The 20,212-nt window shown below is 38.2% G+C and overlaps 1 protein-coding gene across 2 annotated transcripts in view; it reads right to left on the bottom strand.

The window, feature by feature from the left end:
• Nucleotides 1–20,212, bottom strand: part of LOC121872682 (proteasome activator complex subunit 4-like) — a 105,889-nt gene that overhangs the window by 44,432 nt on the left and 41,245 nt on the right. For both annotated transcript variants that reach the window (XM_042375662.1, XM_042375663.1), the window contains 7 exons: nucleotides 19,562–19,768; nucleotides 11,904–12,090; nucleotides 10,361–10,450; nucleotides 9,946–10,164; nucleotides 5,878–5,976; nucleotides 1,461–1,598; nucleotides 275–490 (listed from right to left, as the gene is read on the bottom strand). In XM_042375662.1, the coding sequence (XP_042231596.1) occupies nucleotides 275–490; nucleotides 1,461–1,598; nucleotides 5,878–5,976; nucleotides 9,946–10,164; nucleotides 10,361–10,450; nucleotides 11,904–12,090; nucleotides 19,562–19,768 (1,156 nt within the window). The remainder of the gene's footprint in view (nucleotides 1–274; nucleotides 491–1,460; nucleotides 1,599–5,877; nucleotides 5,977–9,945; nucleotides 10,165–10,360; nucleotides 10,451–11,903; nucleotides 12,091–19,561; nucleotides 19,769–20,212) is intronic.

Raw genomic sequence — 20,212 nt, 5'->3', positions numbered from 1 at the left:
CTCCTTATTTCTATATTTCTTATTCTATGCATTCTATTCACCTGACCTTTTTTTACATGCAAATACATAACTTCTTGTGCTTCTAATTTGCTCCTTCCTTTAATATCTGGAGTCCATGCTTTACATTCCCCTAGTATTCCTCATTCACATTTTGCTTAATATGAAACACATCAATAGGGAGTAACATCTAATAAATATTTTACAACCCTTTAAATCACAGACAAAAACTATGTAGTATGAAGTCATCAGTTAAAACTATAATTCAAGATTTTACCCGTATTGGTAGAGAGTCAGCAATTGGTGTATCCCATTCATTTGGCATTGAACGATACTCTGAAGGCATGGTGATACCAAGATACTTCAAGAGGTATCGCAGTACAGAGCCAGCAAGGTGATATCCTTCTCGACTCTTGAGATGAAGTGTTTGGGTTAGCACCTGGGTAATTTGTGGCACATATTTGATTAGGTGGGAACCACTGCAACGTACCAGCTGTAATAAATATCTTAAATTAATAAAGAATACATATACAGTACATATATCAGTGGCATACCGTGGTTGCACTGGTGAGGCATGCAGAACACCACATATATCAGTTATCAAATCAAATATCAAGTAGAATATGGCCTTTCTCTAAATAAGGGTTGTCAAGCATTTATAAACACCAAATTTCTTAAATTATATCAGTGGCACCTGACAAAGTATCTATTATAAATCATTAAAATAATGGGTGCAAAAATACTTATGGCTAAAGAATATTAAACTTTCAGTGTGATCTACAGTAATTTCGAAATAAAGTAGTTAAAAAAAATACTAGGCATCATGCACAATGCTGGCCCTCTGTAAAGTTGCCAAAGATCTTATTGCTGAACAATTAAATAATTAGTAAATATTTTTATTTAAATGATCCAATTATTATTTCAAGTAAAACAGAAAACTGAATAACTTTCCCAAGTGAAAAAACTATAACTGAAAGTGGACTGTAGGGTTATTTAGAAATATTAAAAATAATAATGTGGACCAGTTTTGTCCGGCTGACGGAGAGCCGCCACCGGTCTACATAGCCTCTCGACAAGTGAATGCAGTTTTTAAATTGCATGCATTTGCACCCATTACATTTACAGAAACCTTATTAAATAGCCACTCTTATGGAACAACAACTCTTAGGTAATATAACATCACCGTATAACATGAGACTTAATGCTTATTAAGGGAAAAAGTATTAAATTTGACTAAATTGGCTCAAATTCCTTATGCTCTAACACAATAAAGTTCATTTTAGCATGTTATTGATAGGATGGTTACGTCTATATGTTCATTGAGGGCATGCGCCTTATCCTTCTGCAAGCATTGAGGGACGCCGAGTCTCCTCGACTTTCCCGAGTGAAAACTGTGAAGACTAAAATTAATAATAATAATAATAATAATAATAATAATAATAATAATAATAAAATAACCATACCTCAGACAACAATAGGAGATTAAACAGAAGCTCATCATCCAAGTGCTCCTCATTCTGTATTTCTTCATTCTCAGTCAGTGCCAATAATAAACGACACACTCCAGGAACAAATGCTTTAAGTGCCTCTGAAGGGTTTACCTGAAAGCCAAAACAGAGCAGTTAGAAAAACAAAACTAAAAGATGCTGGGTTAATCCAAAACACTAGCAATTTGCATGGCATTCCATTATAAATTTATTATAACAAGTACCATTGAAAATGGATCATCCCCCCCTCCCCAAAAAAAACTATCACACCATACCTGAAACTTACTAAGTGATTCTTTGGAAACTCACTGAATGAATTCTAATTTGATCTTAAACAGAAGGACAGACACAACATAATTCATATGCTTCCGCCTTACCTTTTAGGGGTGGGTGGGTGTGGGTGTGTGTGTGTGTATGTGACAAGCGCCAATGCAAGAAAGACGCTGCCACTGCCCCTCCCACATTAGATGTAGCCCTCCACATGTGCAACATCTGTGAACGACCTTGCCGGTCCCGTATCGGCCTCTTTAATCACCTCAGAACTCACCAACGTAGGTGATATACTTATTAACTCATACCATTGTATCATAGCTGGATGATCGTCATACTTGATTCCGAGTGACAGCAAGTAGGATCTCAAGTTTAGCAAATTTTAGATTCGCGATTCAAATGTTTCGCATCATTTTAAAAATTTCCAGCCTCTCAAGAATGGCGATTTTCATTACCAAGTTCGTGAGTCATTGTTCAGTGGACAGTGCGCATTGTCACGGTCTTTTGTTATCCGTCGACCCGCCGAGAGTTTTTTGTTTATGGAGTAACGGCAGTTAGTCTGAATGACCGAGCGGTGCAGTGACCTTGGATTATATAACCCATTGTGCTTACGTTTCATGAGATTCTTGTTTAACTATTACGATTCTTGTGTATCTGCGATTCTTGTGTATTAGTGATTCTTGTGTATTAGTGATTCTTGTGTATTAGCGATTCTTGTGTATTAGTGATTCTTGTGTATTAGCGATTCTTGTGTATTAGTGATTCTTGTGTATTAGCGATTCTTGTGTATTAACGATTCTTGTGTATTAGTGATTCTTGTGTATTAGCGATTCGTGTGTATTAGTGATTCTTGTGTATTAGCGATTCTTGTGTATTAGTGATTCTTGTGTATTAACGATTCTTGTGTATTAGCGATTCTTGTGTATTAACGATGAGTGAAGTTCAAAATGTAAATAAATGTTGGGAGCGGTTCTGGTGGTAATGATGGCTGTAGAGAAGGTCAACAAGGAAAGCCCCAAGCCTAGCGTGACTACCGTAAGGGGGTCTAGAGGAGGAAATACACCCTTGAAATGAAACGAGAGATGCTTGAAATGATCAAAAGTGGTGCTCGTACCTGTGAAATCTTGCATAAGTTACACTGTCCCGAACCAACTATACGTTCCCCTAAGAAGAACAAGGAAGCCTTAACTGCTTCTGTGAATGTATTTCAAGATTTTCTAGTAGCAGGACATTCTACGATATTTCACAATGAAACCAACTGTTAGTTAACAGAGAACATTACCTTCACAAGTGGGTGGAAAGAAGAAACTGTGAGTAGGGTGACCTGTCTGGGCCAAAGATAAGGCATCAGGCACGTGTTTATTATGCTGCAGTTGCACAGAAGAATCGCGTTAACTCTCCACCACCGTTCAATGCTTCTGTTGGCTGCCTTTAAGAAGCGTTATGAAGTCAAGTTTGCCCTCTACCATGGGGAGAGTGCATCAGCTGATGTCATAGCAGCAGAAAAATATCTACCCGTCCTTCAAGCTCTTGTGAAAGAGGGCGGTTATTGCTGAGACCAGTTCTTCAACTGTGACGAAACTGGCATTTTCTGGAAGCGCTCACCTAAGACCACTTTCATTGCCAAGGATGAAAAACAGGCAAGGGTTGTAAAGACTTCAAAGGACAGGATTACTGTTTTATTCACAGTTAATGCAAGTGGAGATTTCTTGATGAAACCCTTGGTTGCTAACCGTGCTGCCCGTCCTAGAGCCTACCGTCATGCCAACATGTCGCAGCTCAATGTTTATTGGACGTCTAATAAGAAAGCTTGGGATACAACGTCTTTATGCATTGATTGGTTTGACAAGCACTTTGTTCCTGACGGCCAACAGTGCTGCCGGAGGAAGAACATTGACTTCAAAGTGATCCTGGTGATGGATAATGCTCATGGATGCTCTAGGTTTCTAATTGGACGCCACCCTAATGTACAAGTTATCTTCCTTCCTCCTAACACCACATCGCTTCTGCAGCCACTTGACCACGAATTCATCAGTAATGTTAAACTGTTCTACTATCAGTCACTATAAAGACTTTTGTCAGCAGACAGACTTATTAGTCGAGTTACAAAAAATTGAGGCAGAACTCTGACAGTGACCAGACTCTACCAGCTAACCAGGAGGAGGAGGAGACGGTAGACGACCTGACTCCTAGCACCACACCACCCTGCAACAGTGAAGTGTTATCAGTTTGTGAATTTTGGAAAAAATATAATATTAAAAATGCAGTGGACAGAATTGTTGAGGCATGGCATAAGATTAATGTTGCAACAGTGCTACACTCATGGAAGCTTTGGTTCGCTAACTATGAGATAAGTGGGGCAGAACAAACCGCGGCAAGCGGGGGGAGGCAGTCCATGGCGGCAACACTAATGGACACAGTGGAGGCAGTGCGCTCAGTCCCAGCACCGGGATTTTCAGATCTTCAGGTTGAAGATTTGCAAGAAATCGTTGGTCAACATCAGCAGCAACCAACAATTGAAGAAATGTTGGAGGATGATGAAGAACAACAAGAACAGCAACCAACACAAGAGGATGACGTTCAGCCTGGTGAACCTACAACTGAGTTTCTCACAAACATCGCACATCTCAGTGAACAGCTAGAAGAATATGATACCAAGCCACATCCTCGGAACTTTATGTGCTCTGCCCTTGATAAGGGTATGGAGGAATATAAGGGCTTGTACATGTCCCGTGTTAATGCTCGTCAGCAGGCCCTCATTACTTGGTACCTGTGCAAGGCCCAGCCTGTTAATGCTTTGGCAAACATCACTTTAGGAGATGATGATGGCACCACCGATGATGATATTGCAGTGTTGGGTGACTTACTGGTGGCAGAGCTACCTCAAGACTTTGAGGGATTTGATGCTGAGGTTAGAAGAGACGTAGAGGAGGGAGCAGGGAGGAAGCAGTAACCAGCCCTTCCTGCCTTGGAACCCATCAACCAGCCCCGTCAAGCATTTCACTGATTCCATCACGGTAAGTTATCCTACAGTATGAGTATATATAAATATTGTTATCAACAATATGTACTATATAATATGTATGAATACATTACTGTAATGTCATTTTCTTGGTGGGTTGTAGGTCATTATAGGGGGGGTTTGGGTGACAACGCAGAACTGATTAGGCTTATTTAGATGTATTTCAATGTCACTCGTTTCGCGGCGCTAAAACCGGTACCAATTAGTCGCGAAACATGAGATCCTACTGTAGTAGTAGTAGTAGTGTGTGTGTGTGTGTTAGCGAGTTGTCCAGTCTTCTCGGACTATTCCTTGACACTGGGTCATGCAGCTCGTTAACTTAGGGTGTGGTTGTTGTGTTGGCGACAGCTTCTACACCTTAAAAAAATTCACGCTTAGGTGGCCCTTGGGCCGGCCATCCTCAATTTCGAGGGGCAACCATTATTATGTACGAGGTGTGATCCAAAAGTTCCCAGACTGGCTTCATAAGAACTTTATTTTTCAAGATATTACGGTGAAACTTTAGTCACCCTTAAAATATTCTTCAGAGGCCTCAATGCAGTGCTGAATCCCTTCCTCCCACTTCTGGAAGCAAATCTGGAAGTCCTTGTTGGTGAGGCTGGAGAACACCTTTTGTGATGTGTCCTGGATCTCCATTCTGTCCATGACCTTCCCCTTGAGGTTCAACTTGAACTTCAGAAACACCCAGAAGTCACAGGGGACCAGATCTGGAGAGTATGGAGGGTGGGGGACCACTGGGATGCCATGCTGTTTCCAAAGTTCAAGTTGAACCTCAAGGGGAAGATCATGGACAGAATGGAGATCCAGGACACATCACAAAAGGTGTTCTCCAGCCTCACCAACAAGGACTTCCAGATTTGCTTCCAGAAGTGGGAGGAAGGGATTCAGCACTGCATTGAGGCCTCTGAAGAATATTTTAAGGGTGACTAAAGTTTCACCGTAATATCTTGAAAAATAAAGATCTTATGAAGCCAGTCTGGGAACTTTTGGATCACACCTCATATATGTGTGTGTGTGTGTGTGTGTGTGTGTGTGTGTGTGTGTGTGTGTGTGTGTGTGTGTGTGTGTGTGTGTGTTTCGTGACCACAAGTCACCACTTACCCTGACTGCTGATCGGCACATGTTTGCTGCAAATTTGCCTGCAACATGAATCTCTATCATTTTTCCTTTGATGAATGTTTGCAAACGCTGGAGGGCAGCCTGTGGATAGCATAAATATGTTATTTCATTGTAATGTCCTAATAACCATTGCATCACTGTTTTTCCACAAGAAATAAGACAATTACAAAAAACAGTATTTTTTCTATACACTAAAGCTACACGCTAACATTCTTTATCAATATATTTTTTGGAGAAAATTATTTACATACACTGGATCTACTGTATATTCTTTGCAATATAAAAAACCATAGATTAATAAGAATTTTTTTTTGCATGTCCCTTTTAAAGCAGCGACACACTGGGCACTTTCCTCCCAACATGTTGGCCGTTTTTTGCTGGCCGCTGGCCTGACGGCCCAGCAAACAGCAGGATTTTGGTTGTTGCTAGAAGTGGGCAACAGTTTGGCAGCCAGTTGCTGGATGGATTAGTGCTCAATGAGATTCATATTAGGTGTTGAATATTTAAGTAAAAATTGACATGTTTCTATTTATTGGTCACTTTAAAACTTTTTTAGTATTATTAAATCATTATACAGGGTCTTCTTTGACCAGCCAGCCACCGCCACTTGACAAACTTCACGATGGCTTTCCCAGCACCCAAACGTAGCCTTTCTTCGTTCTTCTAGGAAGGTTATTTGGAGATGTGAAGCACAGCACAAATTAATAGAGAGCACTAGGGACTACCCTATTCTATGGGACCAAAGACATGAGCACTTCAGCAAAAAGCTTCTTTAGAAAGTCAAGTGGAAGAACACGACCCTAGAACTGCAACAGGAATTCCCAATGTGAAGAAAACGTCTCTTTTGCTGGCCGGACCGTGTTGGTCCAGCAAGGTTGGGAGGAAAAGTGCTCAGTGTGCCGCCGCCTTTAGACGTACAGTATCATGTTTACTATCGCTACATGTAAGTACATCATGGACATTCAGAGGAAAACCAATAGACAAAAAGTATCAAGCACATAATTTTTTTTATAATTCTTGCTTTCAATGTACTTTCAGCTTTTATGCATGTTTTCCATCATTATTTTTCAGAGCTTCACAGTTACTCTTAGTTTTCCTAGTTTACTGTAAGTTGGATACAAGCTCTACATAGTCACCTAAGTACTCAGGGTTCACAGAAATAGCTTCTAGTGCATTTTACATAACAAAATGAGTGAGAGGAAGGAAGAAAAAATAATAATAGGAGAAACAGACAGACATGAAAATGAAGGAGAAGAGAACATAAATGAGGAAAGGTAAGAGGAAAAAGGAGGGACACAAAGAAAAAAGGGAAGTTGGAGAAAATGAGGAATGAGGAAGAAATTAAAGAATAACTGGAGAAACTGTGAAATTAAAAGGAAAATGGAGGAAAAATAAGAGTAGTAAAAGAAAGGTGATAAGGAAGAAAGAAAAAGAAAAGGTGAACAAATGACTCAGAGAAAATAGAAGACCAAGCCATGCAGCAAGTGGTAAACATATGCCCCACTACTTTTACAAAATTCAATCAAGCAGCATGAAAATAACCTCTTTCTGATCTTGTTCAAAATTTTGTTGCTTATTCTTCTATGAAAGGACAGACAAGCATAAAATCTACACGCATACATAGCGACTTTTAATATTAACCCTTGGGCCCCGGGTGGCGTTCCAGAACGTCCGGTTATTTTCCCGCCATTTTTTTATTTTTTATTTATTACAGTAAAACCTCGATTAACCGACCCTCAATTAACCGACTTTCGGATTAACCATCAATCCCGAACTCCTAATTTTTTTTTTTTTTTTTTTTTACGGGGATTAGCCCACCGGGGCACAGGTCACTGACCCACATCGGGGCATGGGGGGCGATAATGTAATAATATTAATAATGATAATAATAATAGTAATAAAGAACCATAAATAAAGGCAAAAATAAAAAATAAATCAAGAATGAGAAACAATATATGTATTTGTGTTGTCAATAGTAAGAGAAGCAATTGAGACCCTGCAATTGTGTGTAAATGAGGTAGAAAGTCAGATCAGCAACCTGGGACTTGGTCACAATTTTTGTGATGACATATGTTCCTTGACTTTTCCATTTTTTATTCATGGCTGGTTCATATTTATTTACTAAAATGGTTAATGTTTTAAAGCAAATTCTGTTGAAATATGAATGGCAAATGAACAAAAATATAGAGGGAATTAAATGAGGAAGGTTAGGGAAAGGTACTTTGAAAATGTATGTTTTATTTCCGTAGACTTTATGCACTATAAACCGACCTTTCGGATTATCCGTCGGCCCCTTCCCCCTATATGTGGTCAGTTAATCAAGGTTTTACTGTATTATTATTATTATTATTATTATTATTATTATTATTATTATTAGTATTATTATTTGTATTTTATTTTGTTCTCGATTTAACCCCGTGGCAGGGTGTGTGTGTGTGTGTGTGTGTGTGTGTGTGTTTGTGTGTGTGTGTGTGTGTGTGTGTGTGTGTGTACTGCCAGCAGCACCCTAACCCAGGGCTTAAGGGTTAATTATGCCTTACACAATGAGCAGTGGTGGACACGGTTCCGCTAATCTGCTAACCGCTAATTAGTGAAGCTAACTTTCTTGTTAGCGGATTAGTGTTTTCGCTAGCATTGGAAACCATTAGCGGACCAATTAGCTTCCGCTAAATTTAGTTCCGCTAACTTTAAGTCTGCTAACAAAATTTATACATGTTTGTTCCTGTCTGTTGTAAGCGTGTGATGCCGCGACGTGTGTCTCCAACAGCCAGTCAGGCATGCTTGGCTGACTGCGTGTTAGTACGTGTAAACGTGAATGGAATTTTTCGATTATTAAAGTTTAATACTTTTTTTTACAGTAAATAAAGACTGTCAGTGCATGTTCAAGGAATCATAGAATATAATTGTAAACTAATGTATAATTTCATTTCTCATTTATTTGTTAATTTAATTAGGATTTTTTTGTGTCAATATATTTGGTTATGCTAAGTACTGCATAAGTTCATAACCAGGATGTCATCCAAGGTGTGAGCCAAACAAAATTTTCTAAAAACTTATTTTTCATTAAAGTTTAGAGTTTTCTGTTTATTTACATGACTAAGAGCAACAATAAGTTATATAAAAATTCACTGGTATAAAGACTAAGACCAACAATAAGTTATATAAAAATGCACTGGTATAATGTGTATGTGGTTGGTATTGCATATTTACATGAATAATGAATAAGGCCGATAGGTTGTATGAGAATGCAAATTAATTATTTGTGAAATTGTGTACAGTGTACACCTTGATAAGTTGATCATCATCTGATCTTGGCATGATGCTATTTGCTACCTATGCTATACAGTACTATAGTTTTTGGATTCGTTTAATACTTTCTGTCTTTTCGTACAGTAAATAAATATTATAAAGTGTATGTTGAAACTTGAATGTAAACTAATGTTTAATTTCATTTGTTCATTTAATTATTTGTGTACACCTTGATCATCATCTGATCTTGGCATGCTATACCTTTTTGGAAAGCTCTATGTCTAAGCTACAAGACAATATATGAAAATTTCAGCTCTCTAGGTCTGTTTTTAAGGGTTTTAGAGCCAAAAAAAAAAAAAAAACCCAAACCGAAGCTAAATTCATATAATAAAAGTTAGTGGTTAGCGTTAGCTTCCGCTAACTTTTTTAGGTGTTTAGCGTTAGCGAAGTTAACTTATTAGTTAGCACATTAGTGGTTAGCAAAGCTAACTTTTCATTTAGCTGTGCCCACCACTGACAATGAGGTACAAAAAAGAGGATATAAGGAAGGAAACCATGGAGGGGAAAAGACAAATGAAAGTGCAAAAACCAGACTACTGTACAGGTATTTTCTTTTCAACAATACCAGATTACGAGATGACATGAGTTAAGAGGAAATGTGCATTTTCTGGCTGCTGTAGCATGTGTATGACTATGGTATTCCCCTTCCATAACAAGAACTCCAACACCCTATCCACCTTGTCCATCCTTGCTCCTTCATTAATGTATTTACTATATACTGTATATGATACAACTAATTACCTGGTATATCTTTGGGTGTGCCTGAGTGAGGATGGCTGAAAATGTTGAAGAGAGTCCCATCTCAAGCATGTTTTCTTCTCTGTTCATTTTTTCAGTTTCTCTGTCCAACTGAGTAATTTGTTCCAGGGTCGAATTTTCAATCAGAGCAAAACAGCGGTCCATGAATTGTAGGACAAAGTCTTCAAAACCTGCTGTCTGCAAACACACTTCTTGTTCCACCTGCCAGAACAACATTTTTCTTGTTTAATTTTATTACATCACTCTCCCTACAGAAAATAGCAGAGTCCTGTAATCTTTATCTCATCATTAAATTCTTGTCTTATGGACTTACAGGTTCACTGTATAGTTCCTGTTTTGTATTTCTAATAAATACTGTGCTTCATTACACAACATCAACAGATAAAGAACCACTTACTTCTGTCAAATCAGTATATTCTTCAACAGCTGCGGAACAGTCCACAAAAGGTACAAGAGTCACCAATGTGTAGATGAACTGGAATGTTACCTGTAATAAATAAAATATATAAATACAGGTAGTCCTCCCATATGTCTATTGTTATAAGCAAGGTTCATGTGCAAGGGATGTTTTTTGGTCCTGGGAGGGTGGTTTCCGGTCAAATTTTTCTCACCTAAATGTTAATGTTATTAACAGAAGAAAAAAATTTATCTCATCATCCAGACCAAATATTCTGAGGGTAATTGGACTGGATTTTCATACAGAAACATTTAAAAATCACTAACATGAAATACTGTATGTACAAATATATACAATATGAAATACATTACAAAATATGGTAATTTCTAATATTTTGGGATTAAGGAAATATGGGGAAAGAAAGTTTTCCATTTGGATGGAGCGTATATTGTAGGCTTCCTATTGAGAACAGTGCAGAAAGACAACAAATTAAAAAGATCGTGGCTGAGCCATGAGTCATAAGAGCTGGTGTTGGTTAAATAAATGAAATGCTGAAAATTTTAAAATTCAGGTTAGGCATTGGGGATGTATTGGATTGAGGTTTAGTTTTAGCCAACATGTTCCAAAAAGAACTGCACTGAAAAAAAGTCACTGCAAGTGCTACAAGACATACCAAACTCACAACACCAACATTCCTCAGTCACTATCTGTATGGTCAAGTGAGGAATTAGTGTGGACATAAGCTGGGTTGTATAGGGTAATGAATGGCCTCTTGCAAATAGTACAGTATTGCCAACTGAGAGGGTGATCACATGAAAGGCTATAGTCTAGACCAGGGGTCACCAAACTTTTTTCACAGTGGGCCGGATAACTGAAAGAATGACGAGCGCGGGCCACATAATCATTCTGTTCAATAATTGCAAGCCAGAACGAAAGCTCTGGTAACGTCAGAGCGTAGGCGGAGCTACCACGAGCCGGGGAAGGACTTGGGATCCGGCCCGAGGGCCGTAGTTTGGTGACCCCTGGTCTAGACTATAGCCTGCCCACTGGTGAGGTTAATTATCATTACATTTTAGAAAAACTCTTGAAATTCACCATATTCAGCTTATGGATGAGTCAAATGGTTCATAATATAAGTGAGAAATGTTTGACAGCAAACAGTTCAATAACTTGAATGAACTTCAATAAACTTTGATGTTATTTTTTGATAACAAAGAAGTCAACTTAATTTTTATGAAACAGAAAGGAAGAACAAAATTATAAAATAATATCAGTTTAAAATTTAAATCAGTGATAAAATGCAAAGATATTAGTCTAGTGTATTAAAAAAAAGGAGAGATAGACAAAATTTATGACAAATTGAAGGCAAAGGATTAGAAGATAAGATGTCATTTTATAATTTATTTTCATTTCAATAATAAATAAGATAGTAATGAGGTTTTTTGTGATAAGATACCATAACTTTAGGCATCTTAATTCATATGGAATAATAATGCAATTTCAAAATACATGTATAGGGTTAAGTTTTAAAAATATCTCTTACCATGCATTTTTTGATGTCATTAGGATCAATGCCTGGCAAAGTTTGGAGGAGTAGTGGGATGACATGTGTCTGACCTTCAGGGTAATACTTTCCACCCTTGACTAATGCCCGAGCCACACACACCACACACTCTAAAGATGCAGTCAGACGATGGGGCTCCGTCGTTGTCTCCAGTGAAGAGTAGAGCCTAAATCAGTTGATCAACCAATGAGAATAATGTAGATGGTCATGTAAACATAACGACAACATGAACCTTGCAATAAATCTAACAAGATTCTGGTGGAAAACAAGAGGCAAGTGGCAGAAATTGGCAAGGTCAATGATTATATCACTGGGCAACAATTTTTTTTTTGTCTGATATTAAGGGAAATGCAGGTGTTCTTGAGTAAATCTGGTCCACTGATTTCAAATCTGAAGTCAGAATTCAGCCATCACGTCAGGTTTTCAAGTTATGTATATGTATTAATGATACCTGTCATGCTATATTAGACACTTTATGATTGTATATTGCCACATTGTACATCTAACAACAGTGCTTAGTAATTACTTTCACATCATATTTTGATAACAATGATTGATCTCCACGTTTATAATGCGTAGTATACAACTCAAGAACATAAACAAGTTACAGAAAAAGACCCTCATAAAAACTAATTTCAACATATTCAGCGTAAGCACTGCTCGGAAGTGTTCAAAAGTGTATGAGACACTTGCTCTTGCATTTTTGTGAGGAAATAATCTCCCGTTGTAGGAACCAGCAGTAATCACCAGGGGTAAAAATTCACATATGCCCGGTCGCCCGAGGAGACCAAAATATCATAAGGGCGACAAGATTTTACTCTTTTGCTGGTCTGGGATCACCAGATGCGCGAGTGGGCCGATGACAGTGGTAAGACACACTCAGTGTGTATAAGAGCTTCATATAGAGAATACACTATTAATGCTAGGTAAACTTTGTTGCTGTAAAAAATATTGAGAGGTGATGCTGCATCTATCAGGAAATGTGTTAGCTCTACGATGAATTCATACTATGGCGAAACAAGCAGAAGCTAGTTGGCAATGGTACAGATGGGGCCAGCATTATGACTGGGTGCAGAAATGGTTTAGTAGCTTGATTGAGAAGAGATCTAGAGAAACCGTAGTTGGAAGGCATCCATTGCACTGCACATAAAATTAAACTCGCTTACAGGGATGCAGTAAAGGATGTTCCATTAGCCGAAAAGGTTGACTTACTGCTGCTATGGTGAATTTTTACCCCTGAATCACCCATCATGTTTTGGTTGAACCGGCCTTGATACCTAGTTTCCATCACCGACACGTCTTGGTGAACCTTTTACCATGCTCATCGCTTACCTCACCCAGATTAGGTGGAAAGAAATCAAGATGAGAATGCAAGAAGTGCATTTTAAGAGACATCCTACAGCCCATTCGCTGATAGGCCTTTAGCTCTATGGTTCCCAAGAAAGTTCTGCATAACCAACACAAATGCTTCCCATGCTCCAAACTCAAGTGGGTTCAGTTTATTTTTGAACTCGCGATCACACATCAGTTCTCGGATCTGGGGCCCAACGAAAATGCCTGCTTTGAGTTATCAGTTTTCACTGTGCCAAACTTCTCTCTGAGATACAGGAAGCCATTACTGTCATGATCCATTGCCCTTACAAAGTTTTTCATAAGGCCAAGTTTGATGTGAAGCAGTGGAAGGTAATCTTTCTGAGGGTCTACCAATGGCTTATGCTGCACATTGTACCTGCCAACTGTGTGTTATGTCTTTCATGCCAGTCTTTTACAACATAATGGTTGCTGTCATCACGGCTGTTCCATGGGCACAAGAAGCACATATGTTTTGTGTACCCAGCTGCAGTCCTAGGAGGAGAGAAATCACCTTTAGATCACAGCAAATGTTCCACTTATGAGATGAGTATTTAATCACTTTCAGAAGGATTTCCATTGACTCACGTTTCCTTCATGACAACAACATGAGCTACAGGAAGAGAAGGTTTTTTGTTACCTCTGTGTAACAACACAGCTTTGAGGCTCACTTTGCTGGAGTCTATGAAGAGTCTCCATTCATCAGGCATGAGGCCATTAACATCAGAACAGAAACAAACATCATTTTCTATCTTAAAAAAGGCAGCTAAGTTTGTGTGCCGATCACAGAAGAGGGAAATTTTGGTACCTTCCTGTAGGAGGTTCCATTGCTGTTGTCTGGAGCCAAACACTTCTGCCTTCTCCTTTGACAATGACAGGTCTCTCACCAGATCGTTCAACTCTTCTTGATTAAGCAATTGTGGCATCTTTTCCTCAGATACAGGTTAATACAGTTGCTCCATATCAGCATCATCACACTCAGTTGTCATCGCTTTCAACTGCAGCAGCTGCTGGGGGAACTGGCACAGGCAAATCCAAGTCATGGGGGGATCGGTTTCAGAGCAGACTTACAATCCGGATATAAATTGTTGGACTTGTTTTTCTTTGAGAAACCAGCAAGACTTGTCATACAAAAAGCAGCAGTCAGAGTGATGATTCATTGGCTCACACCATACCATTGGCACAGCAAAAGGCATTCCCTTCCTTTTGCCACTCAACCACTGCGTAAGCCCCAAGTTACACATGGTGCCCAGCTCTTGTCTTGGTCTCCAACTTTACTTCCAAAATAATACTTGCAAGCAGTTTTCACTTTGTTGGCAAGGTTCTTGTACTGGTCACGTGGAGTGATTTTCCACAGATATAGCAAAAGTTATCAGGGTGATTCACACAGCCTCGCCTATTCATGTCTGTAGTAACATAGGCCTAACCTCAAAATATACAGAAAATATATTAGGTTATACCCTGAAAAGATATATATATTATTAGCATGAAATAAATTCCAAACTAGATGCATTCTTAAAAGGTATACATTACATTTAAAACCTTTAATATCAAGTTATTAATCAAATTATGCTGGGTTGGTGCTAGGCAGCCCAGTGTAATCTGATCATATGTATAACTTAAAATCCTGACATGCTGGGAAAATTCTGAGTTTACATTCAGAATCAGCATACTTGATTTAGTCTAGACCAGTGGTTACCAAACTGGGGGTGGGGGGGGCGTGAGGTGCATACAGGGGAGGTGTGAAGCCATCTGACAAATTTTGCAATTTTTTGCTCAAAAATATAATGAAGAAACTCTTTCAGGAGTAACTCTCTCCGTCTGAATCTTCCAAACATCCGTGCAAAACCAAAGTATAGCAGTCACCCTTATCTGTTTTCTATCATTTCATCTTTCTCTCCTTACGCGTCTTGTACATGTCATGGATACCATATTGACTCTCACACTACTCGTATCTTTCACAAGGAGTTATCTAATCCTCAACAATACTAAAATATAATTATAATAAAAAATTAAATCTATGTAGATTTTACATATAAAAATATAGGGGGGGGGGGTGAGGACTTGGCAAAATGCAAAAGGGGGAGTCATGTTAAAAAATTTGGGAACCACTGGTCTAGAACATATGTTTTTACACCAGTAGCAAAATCTTTGTTGTCCAGTGAGCAATAAGCAAAGGATTTAGGTTTCAAATCTATCTTAAGTCCTTTAACTTCCCATATGACAGCATTTAACACAATGATTGTTGGCAAGATGATCATGTCTGTAGTATCCTGCAGCATCAATTTATCATTATCATAGATGTAATGGCAGGCTTAACAATCTCTGATGGGAAACAAAGGTGAGGCTACTTTCCATTCTTGAACATGGAATTACAATAACCACAGTCACTCTTACTGGAAGTCGGAGGGGAGTTGATTTATTATGACAGCTGGGCCGGAGTGCAGACAAGATTACCTAGTGGTATTTATTTATCTGTCATATAGGGGGAGTTTATGTTTTTCTCTTATAAAATGTCAATGAATTGACTTAGGAGAATATAATCAACATTGCTGGAATTCTTGTAAGATAGTGATTAATTTAAATATAAACATGCTATAATTTGCAATAGACATAAAAATTTTAGTACATACTAATTAGTACATTTTAGTACAAAGGCCTAAAATTTTTATCTCTTGTGCAAAATATATGATGTATATATTCAAATAATTCGCTGCCTTGCAATGCAATTTATATTCTGCTAACTTTAGACTGTGCCATTTTATATCAAGTTTAGTCACTTATATTGGCCTCCAGAACCTAACCCTATTTTCCCCATTGATTACATGTAATTATATATCGTGATTTAGTATACAGTGGTCCCTCGATTAATAAACGGTTCAATTAACAAAATTTCGGTTAACGAATTAGCTCCCATAAGGATTTTCAGTTCCATTAACGAACAAAACTTCGATTAACGACAACCTTACGAGAAACACGCTTTGTTGTGAGCATCAGCTGATCAGCTAGTCCGCCAATACAGTAATTGGTTCTATGTTTACATTCGTTTACAGTGGAGTAAATATCAAGAAAGTTGTGCTCTTGAATATTTTTGCATTTTTATATTAAAATTATTAGTCATTCTGAAATTTAGTTAACATATTGATAATGTTATTGCCGCTGGCTTATTATCGCTGGTGTCAGTGCTGGCATTTGCTGCATTACCCAAACAAACATTAGATCTCAGCCTGCGACCAAGTGCCCCCCCCCCTCCACGTGGCCTGTTACCTTGCCAGATGTGTCGGCTGGGGGGTTTACCACTGGGAGTGTCATCGCCACTGACGTGTGAGTGCTGGCGTTTGCTGCCTTACCCGAACAAAGATTAGGGGGTGGGCGGTGTTTACGGACAAGAGGTCCTGATTCTGCTGAATGTATGGTTTAAAGGGAGGCGTGGCCGCCTGGACTCCAGGAGATTGCCCCCTCAAGTGATGCTGTGAGGACCAGCCCTCTGCTAGCAGTGATGAACACCGACTCCCAATCCTGGCCGAGTTCTGTGCTTAAACAATTTACACAGTTTTTTTTCCCTTGGAACACCATACTGGTTCGCATTGACCCGCACTTGTAAGTACAGCCAAAGTGATGACGTACTCCTCAGTACTGAAATATTGTGGACTGATTATGCCTACTCGTTCCTGCCTTATCTGGAGCAAAAAGACAACGAGGCATGAAGTGTAGCTAAGATTAATAGAGTTATGAACTTTGTATCATGTCACTGTGCTCAATAATCACTTATAATTAAGATAAATTGTGTGAGACTAACTAATTATGTATCAGATAGATCACCATGTAATACTAATGCACGCCTTGTTCTCTGCAGGTTTTGACCACATCAATAAATATTGAATATGTCAATAGGCGGGTTTCAATCATTCCCTTCGACTTGCCCGTCACCTGAAAGTCCTTAACCAAGGTGTTTACAGATAATATATATACAGTACAGGGAACAGTTTTTGTGTGCCCTTCTACTGATCGAATCACCCACCAACGCTTCTCAGTTTAACTTGGTTTACAGTGGAGTGAACACTGAGTTTGTTGGTCTCTTGAATTTTTTTTTTATTATTATTTATTGGGCACCCCCTACATCCTGTGTAAGGTGAAGCACAGAAGCGTTTACAGTGCCCAACAGGGAAGCATGCTAAGTTCATGCTTGCCTTTATGTCTCATGAGTTAAGGGTGTAGAAGCCTGAAGGGTCAAGGGCGTAGAAGCCTGAAAAGTCAATCGTTTTGTCATCAAGTTATTGGAAGCTCCAACAACTTTCCCTGAATACGAATTCGCAACTTTCGATTTACAACAGGTACCTACTTTACTGCTAGGTGAACAGGGACCAATGGGGGCTAGGAAATATGTCCAAACAACTTTTCCACCGGCCCGGGGTCGGCCCAGTCTCTATTTCAATTAATCCCATATGTTCTGTTACAGGTATTTCATTTACGCGTTTCTCGTTTTAAGCGGGCCTTCACGAATTCAATTGACAGCGTAAATGCAGACTATACTGTACTGTATTTAGTTTATATTTAATGCTTTGTTAATTCGATTCCTGGTATACAGTACTTTGTGTGTATACTTTTTCTGTCAGTTGGAACCAGTTACCCAATATCCCATTGAAATAATAGATTCAGTTAACAAAATTTTTGGTTAACAACCGACTCTGTGGAACCAATTGTGTTCGTTAATCGAGGGACCACTGTATAGCTAACATCCTTGAACCCTACATGGCGATATATCCCGACCCTACTGTACTGTATATATATAACTGAAAAGAATAATTGAATACTATAATTGTAACTGAGCATACTAGATTTATGCTTTAAAACTTGAACACCAAAGGGATTATTACCTATATTAAGACAGACACCAAAGAATGTATCACCTATGATTATGGTTATATATTATTCTTTTCACCTGGCTGGGGTAAATATATGGTGCAACCACCCCAGGTCTTAAAGGGTCAACTGAATACATCAAGAATCTAATAAAAAAGTCAAGAAAACTTAATCCTCATACAAATACCAAAATGATGCAAGGTAAACTCACACACACACACACACAGCAGAACGTCGATATAACCCGAGATATGTTCCAAGAGAGGTCGCGTTAAACCGAATTCGCACTAAATCGAAGTGTTGTTTCAATGGAATAATTTAGTTTGGTACTTGAGAGAAACACAAAATACTAAAAAGACTGAGAGTTTACCCAGATGCACCTCAGCCCATCTCCTAGAATAAACAAAACATTGTTTTTTGCAGTATTATGTTAAAAGAAACACTCGTAAATCAACACAGCTAAAATTAAGGGAAGCAAAATGGTCTGTTTACTGACTGGGAAGATGGGGGAAGGGAGGGAGGTGAGGTGATATGTTTAACAGTTGATGCCAAGGTCTAGTGCTTATTTATTTATCTGTCCTTAAGAGTGACCAAGTTTTTCTCTTATTAAAGGTCACTGAACTGACATGGGAGAATATAATTAACATTGCTGGAATTCTTATAAGATAATGTTTAATTTGAATATAAACATGCTATAGGTCACATTAGACATACAAATTTTAGTTCTAATTTAAGAATCTTAGTGCAAAGAGCAAAATTTTTTGTCTCTTGTGCAAAATATATGACGTTTATATTTAAATTATTTGCTGTCTTGCAAGGATTCCAGCAATAAATTAATATATTCTCCTAACTTTAGTCTGTGACATTATATAAGATAAAAACTTTAAGCCAAACCCTGGCTAGGAAGGGAGGGGGGGCAGGGGGGGGTGACAGTGACATGTTTGTCAGTTGGCGCCAAGGTCTAGAGAAGTATTTATTTGTTTATTTATGTCCTTTAGCTTGAGTTTATGTTTTTTGCTTATAAAATGTCACAAAAGTGACTGGGGAGAATATAATTTACATTGCTGGAATTCATATAAGATAGTGATTAAATTGAATATAAACATGCTATAGTTTGTACTCAACAAAAATTTTAGTAATCATTTAGTACATTATTTTGTGTACATGTACAGTACAGCTTTGCCCTTAGGACAGTGTAGCGTGCCCAGAGAAACATTAGGCGCAAAATTTTAATTATGATGCACCAGATTGACTCACGCAAAATAGGAAAGATTCGCTTTAAATTAAAACATTGTCCTTAATTGTGGGTTTCACTTTAAATCAATAATCTTAAATTGAATGGCTTTAAATCGACATTCTACTGTACACACACTTTTTTAATACTCAAGATTCTAAAATATTTACGGATGGAAAAAGTGACTTACTGTTCAAGCAATGGTGGTATGATGATTTCTGGTCGCAGAAGAGACAGCCGGTGAAACACAATCCCAGCATCATGTGTCCCCGTGTGGGAAAACATTGTGAGCATTGTTGGAGTCTGAACACATCGAACAAAAGCAGTAATCTCTTCCTCTGTTAGTTTCTTATTAGGAGCAACTTCCACTTCCCATGAAGGCTTTTTATAGCGTTCCCTATAAATGAAAAATTAAACCTGTCATCAAAAATTATAAAAAATTAACCTCACTCATTTATTCACCATATTCTTATAAATTTACATATTATAATTATTTGCAAAATTATGAAATAACTAGAATTAATAACATAAAAAGAAAAAATTAGAATGAATACTAATCAAAGTTCCAGTATTTACAGGTTCAGTACAGTACAAGATTGAATCTCTCAGAGTACATTATAACAGTATAATGTCTCCCAAGATCTTTACTCCTCTCAGCAATGTTTTTTTTTTTTTTTTTTACATGGAATAGCCCACCTGAGTACAGGTCATTGACCCACAACAGGGCCTAGGGGGCGAAAAAATAAGAGTACATATAAAAAGAAATTAAAAATAGAAAATATTTCTTTTATTAATCTACACCACGAAGATGCCGGAAAACCAGCTTTTTGAAGTGAAACAG

This window comes from Homarus americanus, unplaced genomic scaffold (genome assembly GCF_018991925.1).
Source record: "Homarus americanus isolate GMGI-L3 unplaced genomic scaffold, GMGI_Hamer_2.0 scaffold39155, whole genome shotgun sequence".
NCBI classification, from domain to species: Eukaryota; Metazoa; Arthropoda; class Malacostraca; order Decapoda; family Nephropidae; genus Homarus; species Homarus americanus.
Note: the sequence above shows the minus strand (reverse complement) of the source record. Positions and strands in the feature narration are given on the sequence as shown.